We start from the raw sequence: 20598 nt of genomic DNA, 5'->3' as shown, positions 1-20598 counted from the left end.
CTCTGCATTTAACAGTTTAAAGAAAAAGATTGGAACAAAACACTATTTTTTTGGATGTTTTTCTGCACAGCTTGCACTTCAGATTGTTATCATGTATCCCAAAGTTGTCCACCCAACCGGTATACTTAATAAATAGCTACATAGTGAGTATCAGTCAATGCAGACGCACAGCTGTGTTCACACATTAAGGAACAGACGGGCAGGGTGGATGGATCTCTGCCAGGGCTTTAGCTCATAGGTTGTCATGTTCCCAGGGCTTTCCCCAATCTTCTGAGGCCTAGGCAGAGGCCGGAGAGAGGCTGGGGGATTAGAGTTGGGTATTAAGACCTCCTGCCGCTGGAGGTCTGAAAACTGAATCTGGGGCCAAGTTACTTTAGCTGTCTGTATGCTTCCCGGTCTCATTTAGTCTTTCTCAGTCTTAATCTTTTCCTGTCCCATTCCTGTTTTGTTTTGTTTTTTTGTATCGCCTTTTATCTTTCTTTATTTTATCTTTGTGTCTCAGCTTCTGTCGCTCTTTTCTTTCTTCTGCTTCCAGCTGTCAGTGTCTACTCTCCGCAGCTGTTCAGACAGACCACAGAAGCATTTAGACCGTGGACATTTACTCCTGTCTCTTAACCAAATGTCCCTTCTTCCAAAATGTTCTAAAGTTCATTTTAAGACTTGGAGAAAATCCTTTTTTTAATATTTAATTTACAACTTTTTTTAAGTTGTCCCCTTTCTACAGTTGATTGATATCTTTCAGGTTTGTGTGAAACTGTTGAGAATAAGTGTCGCTGATCAAGTCTGCTCTTTTTCTTTCACAGTAACGATGCAACTAGGTCTGACCTGAAAAAGCTGCCTGCTCTACCCACCCAGGCCCTAAAGGAGCACCCGTCACTGGCTTACTGGTGAGACACTTTTACCCAGAAAAACCCACCAAACGTTTTATAAGTTCACATGTCGTTTATCGTCTTGCTGATATTTTCCTCTTTTCTCTTTATCCCACCCCCCTACAGTGAAGATCGGGTCATAGAGCATTACAAGAAGCTCAGCGGGCAGAGTAGAGGGCAGGCAATCGTTAAGTAAGTGTGTAAATGTCTTGTGTATTCACACAGAGATAAGGTGGTAACGCCTCTAAGAAATCCCCCACATTTTGGCTGGTGTAGTGTCACCCCAGTTTGTGACTCCAGTAAAAGCATTATGTGTTTCACACAACTGCACTGGGGTTTAGTGTGGCATGGCCATGCCAGCTCTACCCTTCACGCAGATGTTGAATCGGCTCTGTGACTACCTCTGCTGAAGCCTTAAAAGCACAATAACAATTCCCCCCAGTTCTGTCTTTGTACAGTACCTTTCACTTAGACGTGTGAGGGGGAATAAAGACACAACCACTCTGCCTTGAACAGGGGCTTTGTGTGAAGGGGGCTTATGCTTTTAGTTATGTTGGTCCAGCATATTGAAAGCTGTCTTCTCTGTAACCCTTACATGTCTCTCTTTCTGCTCCTCACAGTTATATGAGCATTGTAGAGTCTCTACCCACATATGGAGTGCATTACTATTCTGTAAAGGTACAGTTTTACTGCTCTGCCGTTTCTTTTTTTTCTCACACATGCACCGCACACCACACACATTTTTTGTTCACTTTGGATCTCTAATCACCCAGTTGGGAGTTTTGCACACATGATGGAACTTAAATTTTTACTGTTCCATTTGTGCAGTTTTTTCTACCTCTCTTTAACTTTCCCTTTCTTCCCCTTTGAGTCTTGCACAGATGCACAGCCGTTCCTGAGTTATCTTTGTTGTGTTACAGGACAAGCAGGGGATCCCATGGTGGTTGGGTCTGAGCTATAAAGGCATCTTTCAGTATGATTACCAGGACAAAGTTAAGCCCAGGAAGGTGAGATAATGCTCTTCCTGATCTATCTACCGCACAAACTAAACCGTTCCTCCTTCACTTTTTAAATTCAGTTTATTTCACCCCAAGAAGAGAATTTATTCAGGGAACATGTTGCTTTATACGGAAAGCTCTCTGTCTTTCTTTTTTTACAGTCCCTATCGCCTATTGTTCCATTCAGTCATCAAATGTATTGTGTTTGCAAAGAGCACTAACAATGTTGTATAATTATTACTATCTGGAGATGTTCAGTCTTAGAATGTTTTGCATCCTGTCCTTAATTTACTTCTGCCTCCTCCCAGTCATTTCACTGTGTGGGTTATCTGCAAAAACAATTCTTACCTCACCTTTGACTTCCAGACTGGTTTCAAGCCTCGATCTCTGCCGTTCACCTTTGTCTCGAAAGATGTTATTTGTGTTAACAGCGTCCTTGCACACTGATTGCCCACTAAGACCCTTACTCATACACAAACAGATGCACACTCTCAGAGACAGGAAATGGACTGAACACTGAACTCACCATCCTGACGAATACTTCCTGTCGCCCAAATGCTTTCCTGTTTGCCACTAACCTGTTTTGAGTGTGTCATAATTAGTGCATTCCAGTCACCAAGCCTGAAATTATGTCTCATTCAAGTGTGCTAAATCTAGTGGTTTCCTTGGTGTTAAGTAACCATGGTGATGAAAAAAAGGAGTCTGTGTATCTCACATCACCAGGTCATTCTGAGAAAACTCCGGATTGGTTGCAAACCGTGTACTTTTTTGATATAAAGCACAGGCTTACACTGTAAATTAAAGTTAAGTTGTGCAGCATGAATGGACTGGTATTTATATATGAAGTAACCGATTTGGCACTACCCATGTGTTTATGGATTTATATTTAGAAGTTCTGAGTTGAGCATTTTGGTTGTTACCACCTTTTTTGGAACATACATTCAGCAGAAACTTCTCAATCACAATGTAGCATTAATTTTATATACATACATATATATATATATAGGTTTTGTAGACTAAAAACTAACAATTGAGGCCATAAACCTATCAGGAAAACATGTCCTGAAGTCTTAAATCAGGAGACTTCCCTTACACACTGTTTAAAAGAATGTAGAATTAAGTGAAGTGAAAACCTTCCATATAGGTTTCCCTTCCCTCCCATTTTTCTTTGCTGTAAATTTTTCAGGCAGGTAAACAATGGTATATATTTGTCTGATGTAATTCCCATCAAAAACTAGAAGGGCTCTCTACTAAGACTGATGCTATAACGCTATTGCTTAAAAACCGAGCTGGTTCTTCTTCGCCAGCTTCCATGGCATTCTATCCAGTATTTTTTCAGCACCTTTGCTGAGAAACAAACAAACAACATGCAAACTATACCTCTGTCTGGACAGAGAAAACAGAAGCAGGGGCCACTTTTTGAGAAGTGCCAGCTTATCAAGCATTCAGCTGCCATAGCAACAGTCAGTGTGACTCAAGGTCCATTAAGCTTTGGTGCTGACACCCTGACTTTGTTCTCCTTTCATACTCACCCTCCCTTATTTCTTCCATGCATTTGAGAGCAGAGAATGAGTGAGATTGGGCCTCTTTATCATGTTTTGACTCAAGCTGAAACCAAAAACTGATAAATTTGTTTAAAAAATTATTCACATTTTTATTTCTATATATGACTTTTAATTTCTATCGTATTTGCTGAATCTGGGTTATTTAGGTTTTCGGGAGAGAAAAAAATCTCACTGATGATTTAGAAGTCTCAAAACAGAGTTTGCATCATATATGACACACTAGGCATTAAAGGGTTAATAAAACATTACATGTTCAGCTAAACTCCACTGAACACAGTGAAGGTTTGTTCAATAATCAGATGATAAAAGAGAGTTAGCGCTTCTTCTTTCCAGAGATGTGTTCTAGAAAAGACGAAGGTCATTCGAATGCTAGTAAGTGAGTGTCACCACTATTTTAACTGCAGGAAGTGCAGATTTGGTGATTCGTCAGCCCACAAGTCAGGTGGATACCAGTAACCACTGACTCACAGTGCAACCGCTGTTAAAGTTTTCATTACTGTAAATCTGGGAGATGGAGGAGCAACGCTGATTATGAGACATTTTGGGGCTGCTGTCTTTGGACACAGGAACAAAAAACCCTAATGAATTAGAGAGTAGCTTCACGCTGTGGTGTACAATAGTTGTGCGCTAAAAGTAGTTCTCTTTAATTAGTTCGTTTTTATAAGGGGAGATCCTGTTGTTTCTAAATGCAAGCAACCTACCACACCCTCAACTTTTTTTTATTAGTGGTTTTAAAATACCTCCTCCAGTCTTACCACATGCTAAAAGCGGACACACTAGAACAGTTCATCATGGCAGGGGTTTACAGTGGACCCACACACTGTTCTAATGCTTCATTAGTGTCTTGTGACTTACTTAAGCAGAGATGATAGAGTCTGTTAGTCACAGACCGGGAAAAAACAGTATGATTAAATAATAAGAATATTTAAATTAAAAACCCCTTCGTCTTTGTCAGCATCTGTTTTTGTGTTCTTTTTCTGAAACATTGAACAACAAGTTTTGTGGCAACTGGTGCGCACTGCAACCCCACCCAAGGGTTAAACAATAGTTTTTGGGACTCCTAGTTCCAGTTATAGAAAAGAATACCTGGCTACACTATAGTTAAACCAATGTAAGCTATTTAAACTTTCTATTCTTTCAATGGGCCTCTGGGAGTCTGCTACACCAAAGAAAGGCGTTTACACTCAATCAGATGTGACCTTTCATCTCCAGTGGATGTGTGTTTTTGTGTGCAAACATTATTGTGAGACAGATGTGGCTCCGTGCACACAGGCACCTCGTGTGTTTATGAATAATGACCAGTCACTTCCTCTGTCTGTGTCTGATTGTGCCATTGTCTGTAAGGCTTCTACAGCCAAATCGAAGAGGATTTATATCCACACGCACATGCCGAACCTTCAGCCTGATAACAGCAGCACCCGCCGGTTTTCACTGGAGTTCCCGAGGAAGAAGCTGCCAGCATGTTTTTATCAGATATTCAAGATATTAACAGAAGAAAGTCTTTTTTAATACAATAGGTTTATGTAAGAAGAGTACTTACATAATCTGGTATATACTTGAAAGCAAAAATGGCTAAATTTAAAGTTCAGGGTGGCATAATTGTGTCTCTTTGTAAATAAGGTGGCTCAAACAGATTCAAATGCCTTCTGCGTACACGTACAGCTTATCCGCAAACATCAAAGTGCACTTTCGAAATTGCAGCAAGTCTGTCCAGCTGACAGTGAGGACAGTTTTAGTGGTCTCGTGCTTGAACACAGTTACAAACAGTTACAAACACCTATCTAATCTCCACAGCTCTGGCCCATATGTAGCCAACACTCACACAGTCCCTCGTTCCATTTCTACTCTGCCTGCTATTTTTAGCAGCATGCTACATTAGCACTTAACACTCCATTGACAACGTGCAGTACAGTAAAAGTTTTGATAAGATCACTGATTTTCTTTCATCGTGCACCCACAGGCACGCATGACTGTTTTGGGTTTTTGTGTTCATAATATTCCCCCCCCCTTTTTCTCCCTCTCATCCTTCTGTCCATTGTTTTCCCAAGCTGTTAAAATTCCTCGTCTGTGACCTGTTCCTCCCTTCACACCCTTTCTCCTCTTCCCCTCCCGTTTTCGTTTTCGCCTTATTTCTGTTCTCCTGTTTGATACTCGTTTCATGTTTCTGTGTGTCTCTTACAGCTGATAGATGCAGACCGTCTTGTGTTCTTAAGCAGCCGACACTCTGCTCTTTCCCAAGCACGAAATACACTCAGACATTGAATGTCTGTGTGTGCAGGCAGAGAGTGACTAAACAAAGCAAGGGCACTTCAATCGGCAGGACCGCAAAAAGCTTCTTTCCCCCGTATCACGCCCCAGACCCCTCATCACACACACACCACAACCGCAGCCCAGAGCAGAGCCCACAGTCCCTCAGGGAGGGAGGAGGGGTCAGAAGGAGGGGAGGCACAAACGCCCCCTCACTTTTTAACGCTCCTAGCAAAGCTCTAGGAGAGGAGGAAACTTAACTTTACACACTTTCTCTCCGCCAGCACAAGCACATGCTTACAGATGGTGAGCATCCACCACCTCAGAACTTTCAGCTTCACTGTGCCTGGGAGGATTTAAGATACACATATGTTTTGGAGTACGTCTAGAGGGAACTTTGCTTGCCCAGCTGGGTTTGGCTTCTTTTAGAGCGGCGCTGATGGTTGTCAAAGGATCGGAAAGGAGGCAAAAAGAAAGTGAGATCTCCAAAGTGAGATCATCCAGTGCTGGGATCCTCTGTGGACACGACTGCCTGGTCTGGACCTGATCATAGAGCTCCAGATTAGGTCCTCCTCTCTTACCAACTCCTCCTTTTCAGCCCCGATTCCCCCCCCCCCCCCCTCCTCCTCCTTACCCATTGCGTTTTCTTTCAAAACAAATTGGAACATACAGTGAAGAGACCCGGCTGAAAGCTGCGCGGATTTAATGTGAAGCACGTTTTTTCTGTGAGAAGTCCTGAAGAGTTTCTGTTTTTCCTAAATCTCAGGTGTTCCAATGGCGTCAATTGGAGAACCTCTACTTCAGAGAGAAGAAGTTTTCGGTGGAAGTTCATGACCCCAGGAGGTAAATTTATATCACAAACTGAAGCTGAGATTGATTTGATGCCGTTCTTTTCTAAGAAACCGTTTAATTATCAAGCATTCGTGTCCTCTTTGTCCAGAAGTCCTCATTGGACGATCGTGATCTTAAATCAGTAAATTTAATGATGAATGTTCTTGCAATTGATCTGTGGTCTCAAGCCTAATATCTGGAACTCATAAAAGTCTTACATCAGTTAAGAAATGCCTTCCAGTAGCTTTTACTGTAAATTACCACTGCGGCCCGAGTCAATATGTTGAGATTCAGATTCCATACTGCGCGGTACACGGAAAGAGAGATAGAATCTAATTGAGTAATGGCTGAAAAATTTGTCTTGGCAACAGTGCAAGATATTGAGGATGTCCTGGTGGAGCCCGCCACGGATTGAAAGGCTGATTATTAACACGCTCGTGCAGCCACATGCATGCAAAGAATACACGCGCTCTAGTGCTCGCGCACACAAACATGCTACACATATATGTTAAAACCCTTGGTAGTTGACCACAGAAGGATAGATGGCTCTTTTGCGGAGGAAGTGACCTCTCTTGTGTTTATTTAACATGGCTATATGTGTGGAGTGTTATTCCAATGACAGAGGGAATGGGAGAAAAAGAGACAGACAGGGTGAAGCAGAGAGCAGCGGTGTTTTCTTTAAAGGAAGCTGTCATTAGAGGGAGCTGGTCTGTTGCTCAGCTACAGATGTGTGTTTAAAAAAGGATGACTAAACAATGGGAAACATCGTGTGTGGCTTTGCAAAATGTATCTCTATCAGGACAGTTCTCCTCAGGCTTCAAAAGAAGCTCGCTCTCTAAGTAGCAGCACTAGTCACTGGAGCAGTCCAGTGGGAGTGTTTTCATTGCTGTAAACATGTAGCCATCTTTTTTATTCAGTGTATATAAGGAGGCTTTGTGTCCGCTCCTACTGTAGGGCGTCGGTAACGAGAAGGACGTTCGGTCACAGCGGCATTGCTGTGCATACCTGGTACGCCTGTCCTGCCCTCATCAAGTCCATCTGGGCCATGGCCATCAGCCAGCACCAGTTCTACCTGGACCGCAAACAGAGCAAGGTCAGTCTCTCCCACGACGTTTTAAGTCAAAGCCTACGATAGATCTCACGAAATAATTACAATTCTACAAGGCATGGTCAGCAGGAGTGGTGGGTTAACAGTTTACAGATGTGTTAACACAGCCTGTCCATGCTCGTCCATACAGTCAAAGATCCATGCAGCGAGGAGTTTGAGCGAGATTGCCATAGACCTGACAGAAACAGGAACACTGAAGACATCCAAACTGGCCAACATGGGCAGCAAGGGCAAGATCATCAGTGGCAGCAGTGGCAGCCTGCTCTCCTCAGGTCAGTGCGTGTTTGCTGCTTCAGAGGAAAATAACCACGAGGGGGAAATACCCCGACAAAGATTTGTCTTTGTGCTCGCATCTGTTGATGATGAGGAATCCTGCTGACAACCAGAGAGACAGAAACAGCTGTGACTGGAAAGAGACCAGCGTTTCTGTGTTGAATGTTCTCAAACATATACTGTGCTCACACCACACCCAGTGTCTTTCAGTATGTATAGAACACCACTCCCATGTCACACAGACTCATCCTCCAGAGGCCCCCGACTCCTCTAATTTTAGTGGGTGAGAGAATGAGAGGGGCAGAGGGGCAGTGAACAACTTTGCGTGGCCTTTAAAACAATGCTTATCGGTGCTGAACAAGTAACGAGTTTGACGGGAAGATTTGTAACACTAGCTAAAATTAGAGTTGGGAGGAAAAATGCCCTTTTACTCCCATACAGCCACATACAATGTGTTCCATGCCAGGAAATCAAGTGCAGCAATCCCATTGATGAGAAACACCAGTACTGTAACCTGATTCGCTACTACTGTATAAATCACTTTAAGTTGCATGCATTAGTCCAGCCAAGCATAATCTATGATTAGCATGTATGTAACTACATGGTCAGCTGTTTAAAGTATTTCACACTTTACTGAGTCAATTACTGTTGCCGGGGAAGAACACAGTTCCCTTTCAGTATGCGTTGTCTGCTTGGGCTTGTCATTTCGCCATTGATCACCTCGGTTAGATTTACTCCTTCCTTCTGTTTCACCTCCACCTAGCCCTTGCTCTTCTCATATATCGCTTCCTAACCTTCCTCTATCCTCCTCTGCGTTCTTCTGTAGTTCTGTTCGCACCTCATATCATTCAGTGTTTCTTCATTTTGTCTATCTGTGCCTTGTCACTTCTTTTTGTGACTACGGTGTTGATTTCTTGATGACTAGGGTAGATCTTAGTCAAACAGCATGAACGGGAACTGTGACACATCTGTGACACGTCTAAACGGGGCTTTCGAAATACATCTAAATTGTAAAGTCTTCAGAAATCTTTCAACGTGCAGGCTTTTTTCCTCCAAAACAGAAGTAATTTGGGTTCATCTAAGAATTATAGACAGCTGTTTATTTCTAACAAAACATTTTCACCAGTACTTTTTAGTATTTGCGTGTCCATCCGTCCGTCATCCCCACATAAGGGGTCGATGAGAGAGCAAGAAACACAGTGTGAGTGGGAGGGTATGAGTTGTTTTCAAACAAGACTGGCACCACCTCGGGGTCTTGGAGATGTGCGTCACCGACTTTGTCCTAAACTGCCCCTTCCTTTAAACACTCACACACTTGCACAAACACATCAGCAAAACTCAGTTTCCTTATCGAAACGTTCCACTCACTTCCTTGTAAACATCCTGCAAGACTAGCAGGTGCACAAGCTATTTCTCCCTCTGCTTCAGATTCTGCCTCAGAACAGTACTCTGACTCCTGTCTTCACTTTACGTGTTGTTTGCACCTCGCAGGCTCTCAGGAATCGGACAGCTCCCAGACGGCTAAGAAGGACATGCTAGCAGCGCTGAGGGCCAGACAGGAAGCTCTGGAGGAAACGCTAAAGCAGAGACTAGAGGAACTCAAGAGCATCTGCATACGGGAGGCGGTAAGTGAAAATAATTGTTTGAATTGGTGAATATTTTGAAAAGCGTAAATCCTTTCTAATCTCATTTCAATGGCCTCACACTTCCTACCTTCCTTCTCCTTAAATTTTTCCAGGAGTTGACTGGAAAGCTTCCAAAGGAATATCCACTGGATCCGGGAGAGGAGCCGCCAACTGTGAGACGGAAGATCGGTACCGCCTTCAAACTGGATGAGCAGAAAATTCTACCTAAGGGAGAGGTGAGGCCATAACTTCCATTTCTTTTACTGGCACCTTATCTCTCACTCCAGTCTCATACTCCCCAAATAAAAACATGAGCTCATTTAGCAGAGTCAGCATTTGAAATGAATACCTAATAGTATATGTATTTGGCCAAGTGGTGTAATGCAGCAGCTGGAATATGTCAGCGTTAATTAGTTTAGTGAGTTTATCTCCTCTTAAGCTAGCTGTAATGTTAATGGTCCGCACTGAACAGTAGTGCTGTTTAAGGGCTCTGTGTTATTCTGAGCAAATCAAGGTTTTCCTTAGGATTTAAATGAAGCTAATATACTCTACATATTACTCTCAAAATGTAATGGGATGAGGATTCACATGATAATAAAGTAACTGATTCTATCAGAATTTAATTTTGAAGTAACAAAGAAAACTGAGAACCCTGAAAAGCCACAATCTGAGACATCTTGATCTTGTAAAGTAGCTTTGTCTCGCTGCCGGTTTTGTGCCACGGTTAGATTTTCCAGAGCAGCAGAACTTCTAAATATAGCCCGGCTGGTTTCTCACCACAGGAAGTGGTGATAGTAGGATTGTGTGTGCTCCTGCATGTGTGCAGGCATTCATGTGGGTGTGTTCCACAGAGGTTTGTGTGCTTTGAAAAGAATCCAGGGACACGATATCACAAAAGTGCATCGCAAGCACAAACGGCGTTTCTTGATCTACACGGAGCACCTTAAACTCGTAGACACACAGAAACAGAAGCCGCTCGGCTGTAGTGTAAAGCCACTGTTAGTGAGAGGGATTCTTCAGAAATGAGGTAGCCCACTATGAAGTCAACCCAAGTGAATACATCATTGTTCTGCCTCTGTGGAGACAAGTGAAATCATGTGTGTGCGCGCTCAGATGTCAGTGAAGGAATTACGTGCTAGATGGACACAGTGTGTCACAGGACTTTGTTTTCTTGTCATGTTCATGAGTTTTAACAGTAGAGGTATGTCTGTATACATTTTACTGTGCAGGCAACACAGTATATATACAGTGCATTAAACAGAATATGTTTACTTGGTTCACCTGTTAGATTTGAGAAATCTCAGGAGAGCTGTAGAAGAGGAGAGGACGGATTGATGGAGACGCATTATTACTGGGGACAGAGTGTCTCAATAGAGATTATCCAGTGGTGAGAAAATGCACGGCTGCAGCACAGATAAATGATTTCCGCTGTGTGTTTTCTCTGGCAAGGCTTTCTGTATGTGTATAACCGAACTACGTTGCATGGGAGAGTTATTCTGAATCCGTGTCTGCAAACTAGAACTTGTTATTTTTGGATCATTCCTACATTTCTGTTGCTAAAAGCTGCGAGTGGATCCAGTAACTTAGTGCTTGTGTTACTCTAAGTTTGCAATCATGTTTGTGTATTTGCCAGGAAGAAGAACTTGAGCGTTTGGAGCGGGAGTTTGCCATTCAGTCACAGATTACCGAGGCAGCCAGGCGTCTCGCCAGCGATCCTCACGTAAGCAGTAAAAAGCTGAAGAAACAGAGGAAGACTTCTTATCTGAATGCACTGAAGAAGCTCCAGGAAATTGAGAACTCCATCAATGAGTACCGGGTCCGCTCTGGCAAGAAGCCTACGCAGAGAGCGTCGCTTATCATAGAAGGTACCAATAAACTGCCTGTTCACTTAGGGAAAATCAAATCGCTTTCATATCTATGTCATATCAATTTGCTGTAATTGCCACCACAGACAGCAATATTCTTATCTGTACTGTTATATAAACCCACCCATTGTATGGCGAGGCTAGTCATTTTCAGTATTTTTGCTATTGATATAATAAAGATCTGAAAACAATGACACTGACACAAAAGCTTTTCGATTTCGTAACCTCTTGTTTTTGTTTTTATGTCCCATAGAAGCCAATATTGGCTCTGAAGACAGCTCATTGTCTGATGCACTGGTCTTGGATGACGGTGAGTTTCCGTCCCTCGCCTTATTCCCATTGATAGCTGTGCTGTTCCTAATAATAATATAATGTCTAATCCAATCCAATCATTACTTTGTTTCAGATGATCCTCAAGTTACAGGTACCCCCACCTTCTCTCCAGTAGCTTCACCTCATAAGGGGCTCCCTCCAAGACCACCATCTCACAGTCGCCCCCCTCCACCGCAGTCCCTGGATGGCCTGCGACACCTGCACTACACACGCTCTGACTATGACAAATCCCCTATCAAACCCAAGATGTGGAGCGAATCATCACTGGATGAGCCCTATGAGAAAGTCAAGAAACGCTCATCTCACTCGAGGTATGAGTGAGTTTGTCTTTAAATTTGTAATATAGCAATGTGATCTCTTGCTATATTTAATCAGAGTTAGACAACAAGTAGTTCATTCCAGTTACTGTTAGAGGAGTGTGTGTGCAAGAAGTATAATTGCAGAGAGGAACTGCAGCTAGAAAATGTAGAAAGTCAGTGGATGCTGATGATAATAATTGCATTTATTTTGAATGTAACTTATTTAACTTCTGTCTAGTCACAGGCGTTTCCCGAGTTCGGGCAGTGCAGAAGCAGGGGGTAGTAATTCTCTGCAGAGCAGCCCCATTAGGAGCCTTCCTCACTGGAATTCTCAGTCCAGCATGCCATCAACTCCGGACCTGAGGACCAGGACCCCGCACTATGTACATTCCACCAGGTCAGTTGATATACCTTAAATCGTTTCCTGGCAGGTAAACTGACTAAGCCTTGTTTCCCAACTGGAAATAAGCCATTGGACCTCTTCACTTTAGCTCTCCTTTGCTGCTCTTTCTATTTTTCCATTTACTTAACTAGAAATTACAGCAGTTTCTGTGTTAAATAAGTTAGTAGATTTTTAAGCCCAGTCTTTACACTTAGTATTTCTGCCAACTCTCACAGGTCAGTGGACATCAGTCCCACCCGTCTGCACAGTCTTTCTCAGCACTTTAGGAACCGCAGCTCCAGCCTTGAGTCCCAGGGCAAACTGCTGGCATCCGATTCCGACGCACATCCGCACACCCTGGGCAGCCCTGACTTCTTCCTCGGCCCAGGACGCAGCTCCAATGGCTCCGACCCACTGGATGACTGTTCATCCTGCACCAGCCAAAGCAGCTCGGAGCATTATTACCCCTCTGGAGGACCCCCTGGCAGTAACCCAAATTACTCTACTCTGGGAGAAGATTCACCCTCCAAAGCCAGGCAGAGGCAGAGGCAAAGACACAGGTTAGAGCAGGGAAATATACATATATATATGTTCATGTGTGAGACTGTCGTATATGATTTTTTGTTTTCTCTGCAGGTCTGCAGGTCACCTGGGTTCCTCTAACTCTGGCTCAATGCCAAATCTGGCAGCTAAGAACGGTTCTGGTGGAGGATTAGGTGGTAGTGGAGTGGGAGGGGGACACCATGGAGTCTACCTCCACAGCCAGAGCCAGCCCTCTTCCCAGTACCGCATCAAAGAGTACCCTCTATATGTAGAGGGCAGCCCCAACCCCGTGGTGGTGCGCAGCCTGGAGAGTGATCAGGAGGGACACTACAGCGTGAAGGCTCAGTTCAAGACCTCCAGTTCCTACACGGCTGGGGGACTGTACAAAGAGGCTTGGGGGGGAGAGGAGGGAGGAGAGGGAAGCGGCCGACTTACGCCATCACGCTCTCAGATCGTAAGGACTCCATCATTGGGGAGAGAGGGTGGTGGAGGCGGAGGAGGTGGGAGGGCGGCCGTTTCTGAAGAACTGCGGTGCTGGTACCAGAGGTCTTCAGGGAGCCTAAAGGAGAGGAGTCACTCACATTCGGGATCCACATCCTCTGAGACTGGGTCACAGCAAGGAACTCTGGGACATGGTCGAGGAAGTAGAGTAGGAACACTCGCCAAAAGCTCACCAGGTAGGTCTCATCGTGAAACCTTATCTTAAACAGGTGAACCGATATCAGCGGTCACAGCCTCATACTCATAGCCTTGAGATTATGAGACTGGCACGCTACTGCACTGAGAAGGCATGCAGTACATCCCTGCTGTCACTAATTTTGTCAAATGACCCCGTGACAAAAAGGCAAACCGAGGCCATCACCACATGTAAAGCATGGTTTGAATTCCTTTGCTCCTCAGATTATTGGAACTACTGAGGGATCGTTTAGCTTCAGATCTTCTGACTGAGAGCAGTTCTATATTAGTTTTCCATAAATGTTTAGATTATAACAACAATTGTTAATAATTAAACGGTTTACAAATATCTCTGCATTCAGAAAAAAATGACAGAGCTTCTTAAGCTAATATTTTAATTTCACGAGGGTAGACAGTTGCTCAGTTTGACTAATTATGGAGTTTGAGCAGCAGGAAAATACACTTTTAATCTTTTCTAGTGGTATTGATGTTTTTGAAGACGGTATGGGAAATTTTGCAATAGACTGTTTAAGGCGTCAGTAGAGTGAGGCATGTGTGTGTGGGTATGAAGCAGTGTTCCTCCGGTTGGCTGCTTGAGCTAAAAGGCAAGCCTGTTGAAACTCTAGCTTTGGATAGGAACATATATCCTATCCAAAACTGGATCTCTCTGTTCTACTCTTTTGTCTTTTTCTCATTAACCCCAAATGGTATCTGACTGCCCCTCCCTGACCCTGGTAATGACAGAGGTCTCTTCCTGTTACAAGGAAGTTCTTCCTACCCACTGTTGTCAAGTGCTTGCTCATAAGGGATCATCTAATCGTGTGGTTCTCGCTTTTAATATAGCTTACAATGTAAAACACTCTGAGATGGCTGTCTGTGTGGCTCTATGTAAATTGAATTGAATTGACAAACTGATTTGTGTTGGTCTTGGTTGTAATTTACTAGCTGGTATTGCTGATTTTAAAAATGCAACTAAAACTCCAAATGTTTATTTTATGAGACCTCACACTGCCTGCTGTGTGACCCATGCGTGCAATAATTAATGAGATTATTCATGTATATTCAGAGATTAGGGTTCCGATTAAGAACTCTTACTGAGTAGTTCAGCAGTTCAACTCGCATTTATTTTTAATTATACATAAATTAATAATGTTTAGCAAAATTGTAATTACTAAGCAATTAAAGCTGAATTTAAATGTTGAATTTCTGGATTTGTGATCTGAAGCCTCACAGGCTTTGGTCATGTCGCACACACGTTAATGTTTCCCGCATTTATGTGAGGATTCTCACATCTTCACCCAGTTTTCTCACTTGAATGACAATCAACCTTCGAATGTCCCTTCGGGGAAGTAAATATACATCTTTTTGGCCCAAGGATGACATTTTGGTACTTGCTCATCAATTATGTGGAAGTGTGTGCTAAATGCATTTTTGACAAGTCCATATGAAGAGATAAGGGCTAAGAACAAAAAAAAAAAAATAGAAGCCATGCCCCGTGTGAGGCTCGAACTCACGACCTTCAGATTATGAGACTGACGCGCTGCCTACTGCGCCAACGAGGCCTGTTCCCCCCCTCCCTCAGCCTTCCCACCCAAGCTCACAGGGTATTTCCCACCCCCATCCCCCGAGCATAGCTGGAATTCCTTTGTCTTTCACCTCACTGTAACCTCTGGTCTTTGTGTCACTTGTCTGACTCTACTTTTTTTGCTTTAGCTGCTTCCCCTCACAGCCAGAGGAGTATGACCCCGTCAAGTGAACACGCAGCTACACCCACACCTCCCTGCAGCCCACAACACATCCTTAACTGGCAGAGCGGGTAAGAAACCCACAAGCACGCATAAGGTGGCTGAAAAGCTGCCAAGACGTTGAAGCCGGATAGGAATATTAGGGAAAACTGCATCTGCTGCTCAGCTTTTTTTCTCTTTCTTCATATTTGTCCAGGACTCACGCTTAACACACTCACAAACTTCGAGTGTCTGCTCTTCTTTGTGTCGTTGTCTGTGATTTTGGGTGCAAAACACTTCCTAATTCTTTTCAGACTTCAGTCAGATCATATATGTCTGTATTTTCCCGCCTGCTTTCCTGTTTGTGGTCTTTATGTACATTTTTTTCTTCACTGTCTTTCTTGATTATCTTACACACCTATTACTCTTAATTTTTTCTCTTGGAAATCTTCTTATTGCTTACTGTTTGTCATTTCTTTCTTGTCCATCTTTCTGTCTTTACTAACCCTCCTTTCCTTATGTGTGTGTCCTCTCTCCTGGTTTAGAGGGACAGCAGACTGCTCTCCTACTGAGGACGTCTGTCAGTCTCCCCCTCAGCCCAGCTCTGATGCATAGAGGTACCGTCTGTGGTCTAAATCTAGCGTAGTACTAGGAAAATGCAATATCAGTAGATTTTAAAGCAAACCTATTTCATTATAGAACATCAGGACCAAATTTAGTCCAACTTTTCATTCATAAAAATGTATCCCATCAAAACATGATAAACTAATGCACATCTGTGGGGCACTGACAGTTGTGGTTCATTTCTCATTTCTTGCTCTTTGACGGTGGAGGTATACGTGTCATGAACTCCCTCTCTGCCTGTATCTGCCTGAATTTTGCATGCTTTCTGCTCCGTTCTGATCTAAAGCTTTACTGCAGCTCACAAGATTCACTAATAAACAACACTTAACCGTGCACCATCACAGATTGAACAACAACAAAAAAGCTCACAAACAGCAGACAAAGACAAAAAAGCTGCCCTGCATCTGTTCTGATTCTGGTCTTTCTTCCTCTGCAGGACTTTGAGTGACAGCTGTTTTCTCAGCAGCCCTCTGTGTTCAGAGCTGGCAGATGTCCAGTGGTACGGACAAGACAAGGCCAAACCTGGAACGCTGGTCTGAGACCTTCCTATGGGGCCTAGAAGAGTCCCATTGCCCTCTCCTACTGCCTCTCCATTGTCCCCCACAATTATCCATCAACAACTGACAACCTCATCCTCAAAGCCCTGCAGAAACCCTGCCCTGAGCAGACTTGACGGGCTGGACGTGAGCCTCCCTCCTCCTAACATCTCACCACCTCTTTATTATGACCTGTCTATTGCAGTTCAGCAGGACAGGGACTACTCGCTGGGCTCTTTAAGGGCAGATTTCACAGGACGGACTGAGAAATGCCACCTCAGCTGTTGAACTGTCACCCTACAGCACCACAGAGCCCTTTCTTTACTCACCTACTGCAGCACACAAATAACAGGGCAACGGGAAGCGAGCGATGGGAAGAGAGAGCACAGCAAAACGTCCCACATGCAAGTCAAAACTCAGCAGAAACAACACAGGCCATTCCAGGATCTCTTTCATATTCATCTTTGGTCCCCAGACTTATTCCAGTGCACTGCCTCCCAGTCAGAGGATACCTGCTGGATTTGAGCCACCAGTTTAAAACCCATTTCCAGGCCCAAACGAACTGTGTTGCATTTCATTCCCATTAACACTTGTTTGTCTTTCTTTTTCTTTATTTCTTCCAGCGTATTTATAAAAAGAAAAGATGACTGAAACATTCAGGAGTTCTCTCTTTTACCCACAACCACAGACAGTTTCTGAATCGACCAGTCACACCAGAGTTCTTGGGCAGGCACAAAGAAAAAAAGTGAAAACTGTACTCAAAGTGACAATATCAGCATGGTTTCTGAGAGACTGTCTGGATATTAATAAGGACTATAGCAATAACAACCCTCGTAGAAGTCTTTGGACTGGTTTGAATCGGCGGAGTGAATTCAAGGATCATGATAGGGGGAATTTGGATTTGTGGTTGTTTGGCGTTACTCTTTTGCCTTCTTCACTGACTTCATCCTTCGTGTTTATTTTAATATCTGTGATCTTCAGAGGATTTCTCTGTCCGCAGCAGCATGTTTGATCACATGGTGTATGAGCCAGGGAGTAGAGGAGGCTTGGAAGAAAAGGTCATTTATGGGTGCTGTTCAGTCATTACAGCACTTTTTAAAATTTTGTCTGAAGTTTGTTGGTCTGGCCTTTGCGCACTGTTTCATATTAAACCCTGAAAGAAAGAAAAAATGTCTGACATGTCTTGGCATTACTTCTATTTTAATATTGCATTGGCTCAGTGAGAATTGTTTAACCTTTGATCTTGGCTCTACACCAGCTCTCACCATGCTGAGTATCCCTTTATGGCACTGTGTTTACTCATCTTACTTTATCTGTTTCAAATATGTTGGTGCTTTACATTAATACTGTAATTTACTACTGAAATCATTACAAACCACACAGCCCCTTTACTTCCCCACAGCAGAAAGCCATTCTATGAAATTACAGTGAGGCACAGCGGACGGATGACATCCAACGAGGGTTTATTTGGTATTAAGTGAAATGTATTTTAACACCATTAAGTCTGAAAGCACAACATTAACAGTGTCTTTGAGGGCTGGACCTACAGTAAGTGTATTCTCATATCAGTGTAACCACAAGGTGTTAAAGGGCAATCCTCTCTGTGTTTCAGGCATCAGATAATTAAAAACCCCTGCTGTCAGGGAAGAAACACTAAAGCCAACACAAAAATACTTTAATCCGCTCAAATGGAGAGAATTATTTTTCTCACACGTCCTAATCAATCAAATATTCAGAACAGGGTTAGAAAAGCACATCTAGTTTTGTAAAAAAATAAAAAATAAATAACAATAAAGGGAATTTTGGTTGTTTTTAGCCATTTTCCTTCTCTTCCTTTGACAAATGTTTCCATTGCAAATTAATGCTCACCACTGTTTCCTTATTCCTCAAAATCTAAATTAACCAAGTGTTATTTTGCTCTAAAACACGTTGTGAATCTCAGTGATAGATCCTATAGCACCATTCAGACTGGATAAAAGGTGTATTGTGCTTCTTGGTATGAGAGGAACGGTACGTCTTTCATTTGTATTTCCTTTATAGACTGCTGTGAGTTGTTGTAATTTGCCCCAAATTACAACAATTTGGGGCAAACAATATTTTACTAAGAAGGTTTCGCCCGACCTCCTGCATGGCTAGTTCTTGGACAGTTGTTCCTGCCAAGTTTGGCCAAATTGAATAAGTCGTTAAGCAGAGTTGGAACCAGTGATCACTGGTTACCGCCTAATATGACTTCTTTACTCGAGTGTATTTGAGTTTGATCTTGCTTTTCCCTCCGAAACATTTCTGTGCTAGACAAAAAATCCCACGCATGCCGTGAAGATCCTCTGAGAAAGGAAGACCCCAAAGACAGCGCCCAGCTCCTTCGTGTTACCATTAGCACGTTTTACTCCGTGGTGTCATCCCGCACCAAAAAAAAGTACCATTTTGACCTTGTTGTAATCTCTGACCTCTGAGCTCATTGTGAAGACGTGTGACATCCCTTCCCTTCATATTTCCAAACAACATATTTCCTGTGCTCCATACTAATGTATGAGCTTTTTGTAATACTCCCAAGAGAAGAAATGAACTAACTATTTTATCAAGTCTTTTCCTGTATGTACTGATGGGGCACTATTAGATTTTGTGGGGTTTTTAACATTCACATCCTTTGTTTTAACAATGTTCCACTTTAAATGAACCAGTATTGTTTTTTTGTGTTTTTTAAGTTTCGGACATTGTAACAACCCTTTCAGGTGCTACAAAATGACCACTTACTGCTTTGTCACGTAGGATCTAGACATCTCTTCATTGTTATCAATAGATTCAATACCAGATGTGCAAAATGAAGCTTATTTTAACAAACAGTTTAATAGTAGAAGCACTTCCTCTACCAGACAATAGAGCATGTAACTCAATTTTATCAGTTCTCTTCAGCTGAAACAGTACATTAAAGGTGTTGTAGGAAAACAAATGTGGAATTGATTAAAAAAAACACTTAATTCCACACTTAATTTATTCTTTTTTCTATTAAGAATTTGTATAGTAACTTTGCATTTTTCAAAACTGTGTTGTTCAAAATTGATGATGAAATTTTCAAGACGAGAAGCTGTGGTGGTTCTTGAGAGTAAGAAAATAAATTATTGATGAATGTTCTCAAGATAAGTGGTCTGTCGTTTCTTTTTTCACTTCTTCCGTTCCCTTTCTCCAAAGTGGTTCAAGATCAGATACCTTGAGGCCATCCAGCTGAAAGGTCATAGTGTCGGCCAGACTTATCAAAGGGAATCCCAACATGTGGTCACTGTTTCCTCTCCTCCGGACACACTCACTCTCCTAACATCCGAGCTTAATTTACTTCCCTCCCTTCTGCACCTTTGAGAGGATTTCCTGTGGAGTCAGAAGGGAAGATACACTCCAAACAGAAAAGATATTACTCATCAGAAAACGTGGTTAAACAGCCCGGCTTCACCTTTTTTAATTTGCTGATATCCACTGAAAAACAAAATCCTCCTTTAAGTAAATTCTGCTGAAATGTGTGTTTAACTTATCGTGTGCTCTACTATTTTAAGGCTAGCACTCAGGCCCAAAACTCACAAACGGTAGTTGTGATCCTTTGTGATGATATGTGGTTTCTGCTAACATGAGCACAGTGTCAGTTTCTGCCAGGACACCCAGCTTTATCATCCTGCTTTGGTTTGTACCACTTCTGTGTCCATTTACTAATTAATCCCACGTTGGTCTTTGTACTCGGTGTGTTCCCATAGCAGTTCTCCCAGCCAGGCAACAGCTGGAAGCTGTTAGCCCGAACTGCCGTGAGAAAGTAACTGCACTTGGATTTTTTTCCACTCATACGTCTGTTTGTGCATGTTTGTGTGTCTGTATGTGTGTGTGTGTGTGTGTGTGTGTGTGAGAGAGAGAGAGAGAGAGAGAGTTCTTGCTGCAGGAGTGGTGTATGACCTTCGTTTAAATTCCTAATTAAATCCTCCATCACTGAAATACTCGAACACACCACACCCTCTACTACACAATACATAAATATAAGAACTATTACTCATGCACATATGTCTGTGATGTGCAGTTTTTGACTGTATGTTGAGTTTGTGACGAGGGTTAGGGTTCAAGTAA

General features: G+C 42.8%; 1 protein-coding gene and 1 non-coding gene across 13 annotated transcripts in view; one reads left to right on the top strand and one right to left on the bottom strand.

The window, feature by feature from the left end:
* Nucleotides 1-19633, top strand: part of frmd4a (FERM domain containing 4A) — a 99434-nt gene extending 79801 nt beyond the window's left edge. For 6 of the 12 annotated variants that reach the window (XM_040025517.1, XM_040025518.1, XM_040025516.1 and 3 more), the window contains exons 8-24: nt 804-887; nt 996-1061; nt 1490-1547; nt 1790-1876; nt 6446-6522; nt 7462-7603; nt 7749-7890; nt 9383-9516; nt 9630-9752; nt 11150-11381; nt 11635-11691; nt 11788-12025; nt 12252-12410; nt 12632-12955; nt 13032-13615; nt 15327-15429; nt 16398-19633. In XM_040025517.1, the coding sequence (XP_039881451.1) occupies nt 804-887; nt 996-1061; nt 1490-1547; nt 1790-1876; nt 6446-6522; nt 7462-7603; nt 7749-7890; nt 9383-9516; nt 9630-9752; nt 11150-11381; nt 11635-11691; nt 11788-12025; nt 12252-12410; nt 12632-12955; nt 13032-13615; nt 15327-15429; nt 16398-16500 (2713 nt within the window). In that variant the 3' untranslated portion in view covers nt 16501-19633. Of the gene's footprint in view, nt 1-803; nt 888-995; nt 1062-1489; nt 1548-1640; nt 6246-6445; nt 6523-7461; nt 7604-7748; nt 7891-9382; nt 9517-9629; nt 9753-11149; nt 11382-11634; nt 11692-11787; nt 12026-12251; nt 12411-12631; nt 12956-13031; nt 13616-15326; nt 15430-15882; nt 15955-16397 lie in introns of those variants that run through there. The other 6 variants (XM_040025510.1, XM_040025515.1, XM_040025513.1 and 3 more) reach the window with 5 other exon arrangements.
* trnam-cau lies at nt 15103-15175 on the bottom strand. The gene has a single exon. It is a non-coding gene; the product is annotated as a tRNA-Met (tRNA).
* Nucleotides 19634-20598: the final 965 nt, after the last annotated feature.

The sequence above is a fragment of the Simochromis diagramma genome, unplaced genomic scaffold (genome assembly GCF_900408965.1).
Source record: "Simochromis diagramma unplaced genomic scaffold, fSimDia1.1 OVJJ01000293.1, whole genome shotgun sequence".
Taxonomy (NCBI): domain Eukaryota; kingdom Metazoa; phylum Chordata; class Actinopteri; order Cichliformes; family Cichlidae; genus Simochromis; species Simochromis diagramma.
The sequence above is the reverse complement of the archived record's forward strand: the minus strand, read 5'-3'. Positions and strand labels throughout refer to the sequence as shown.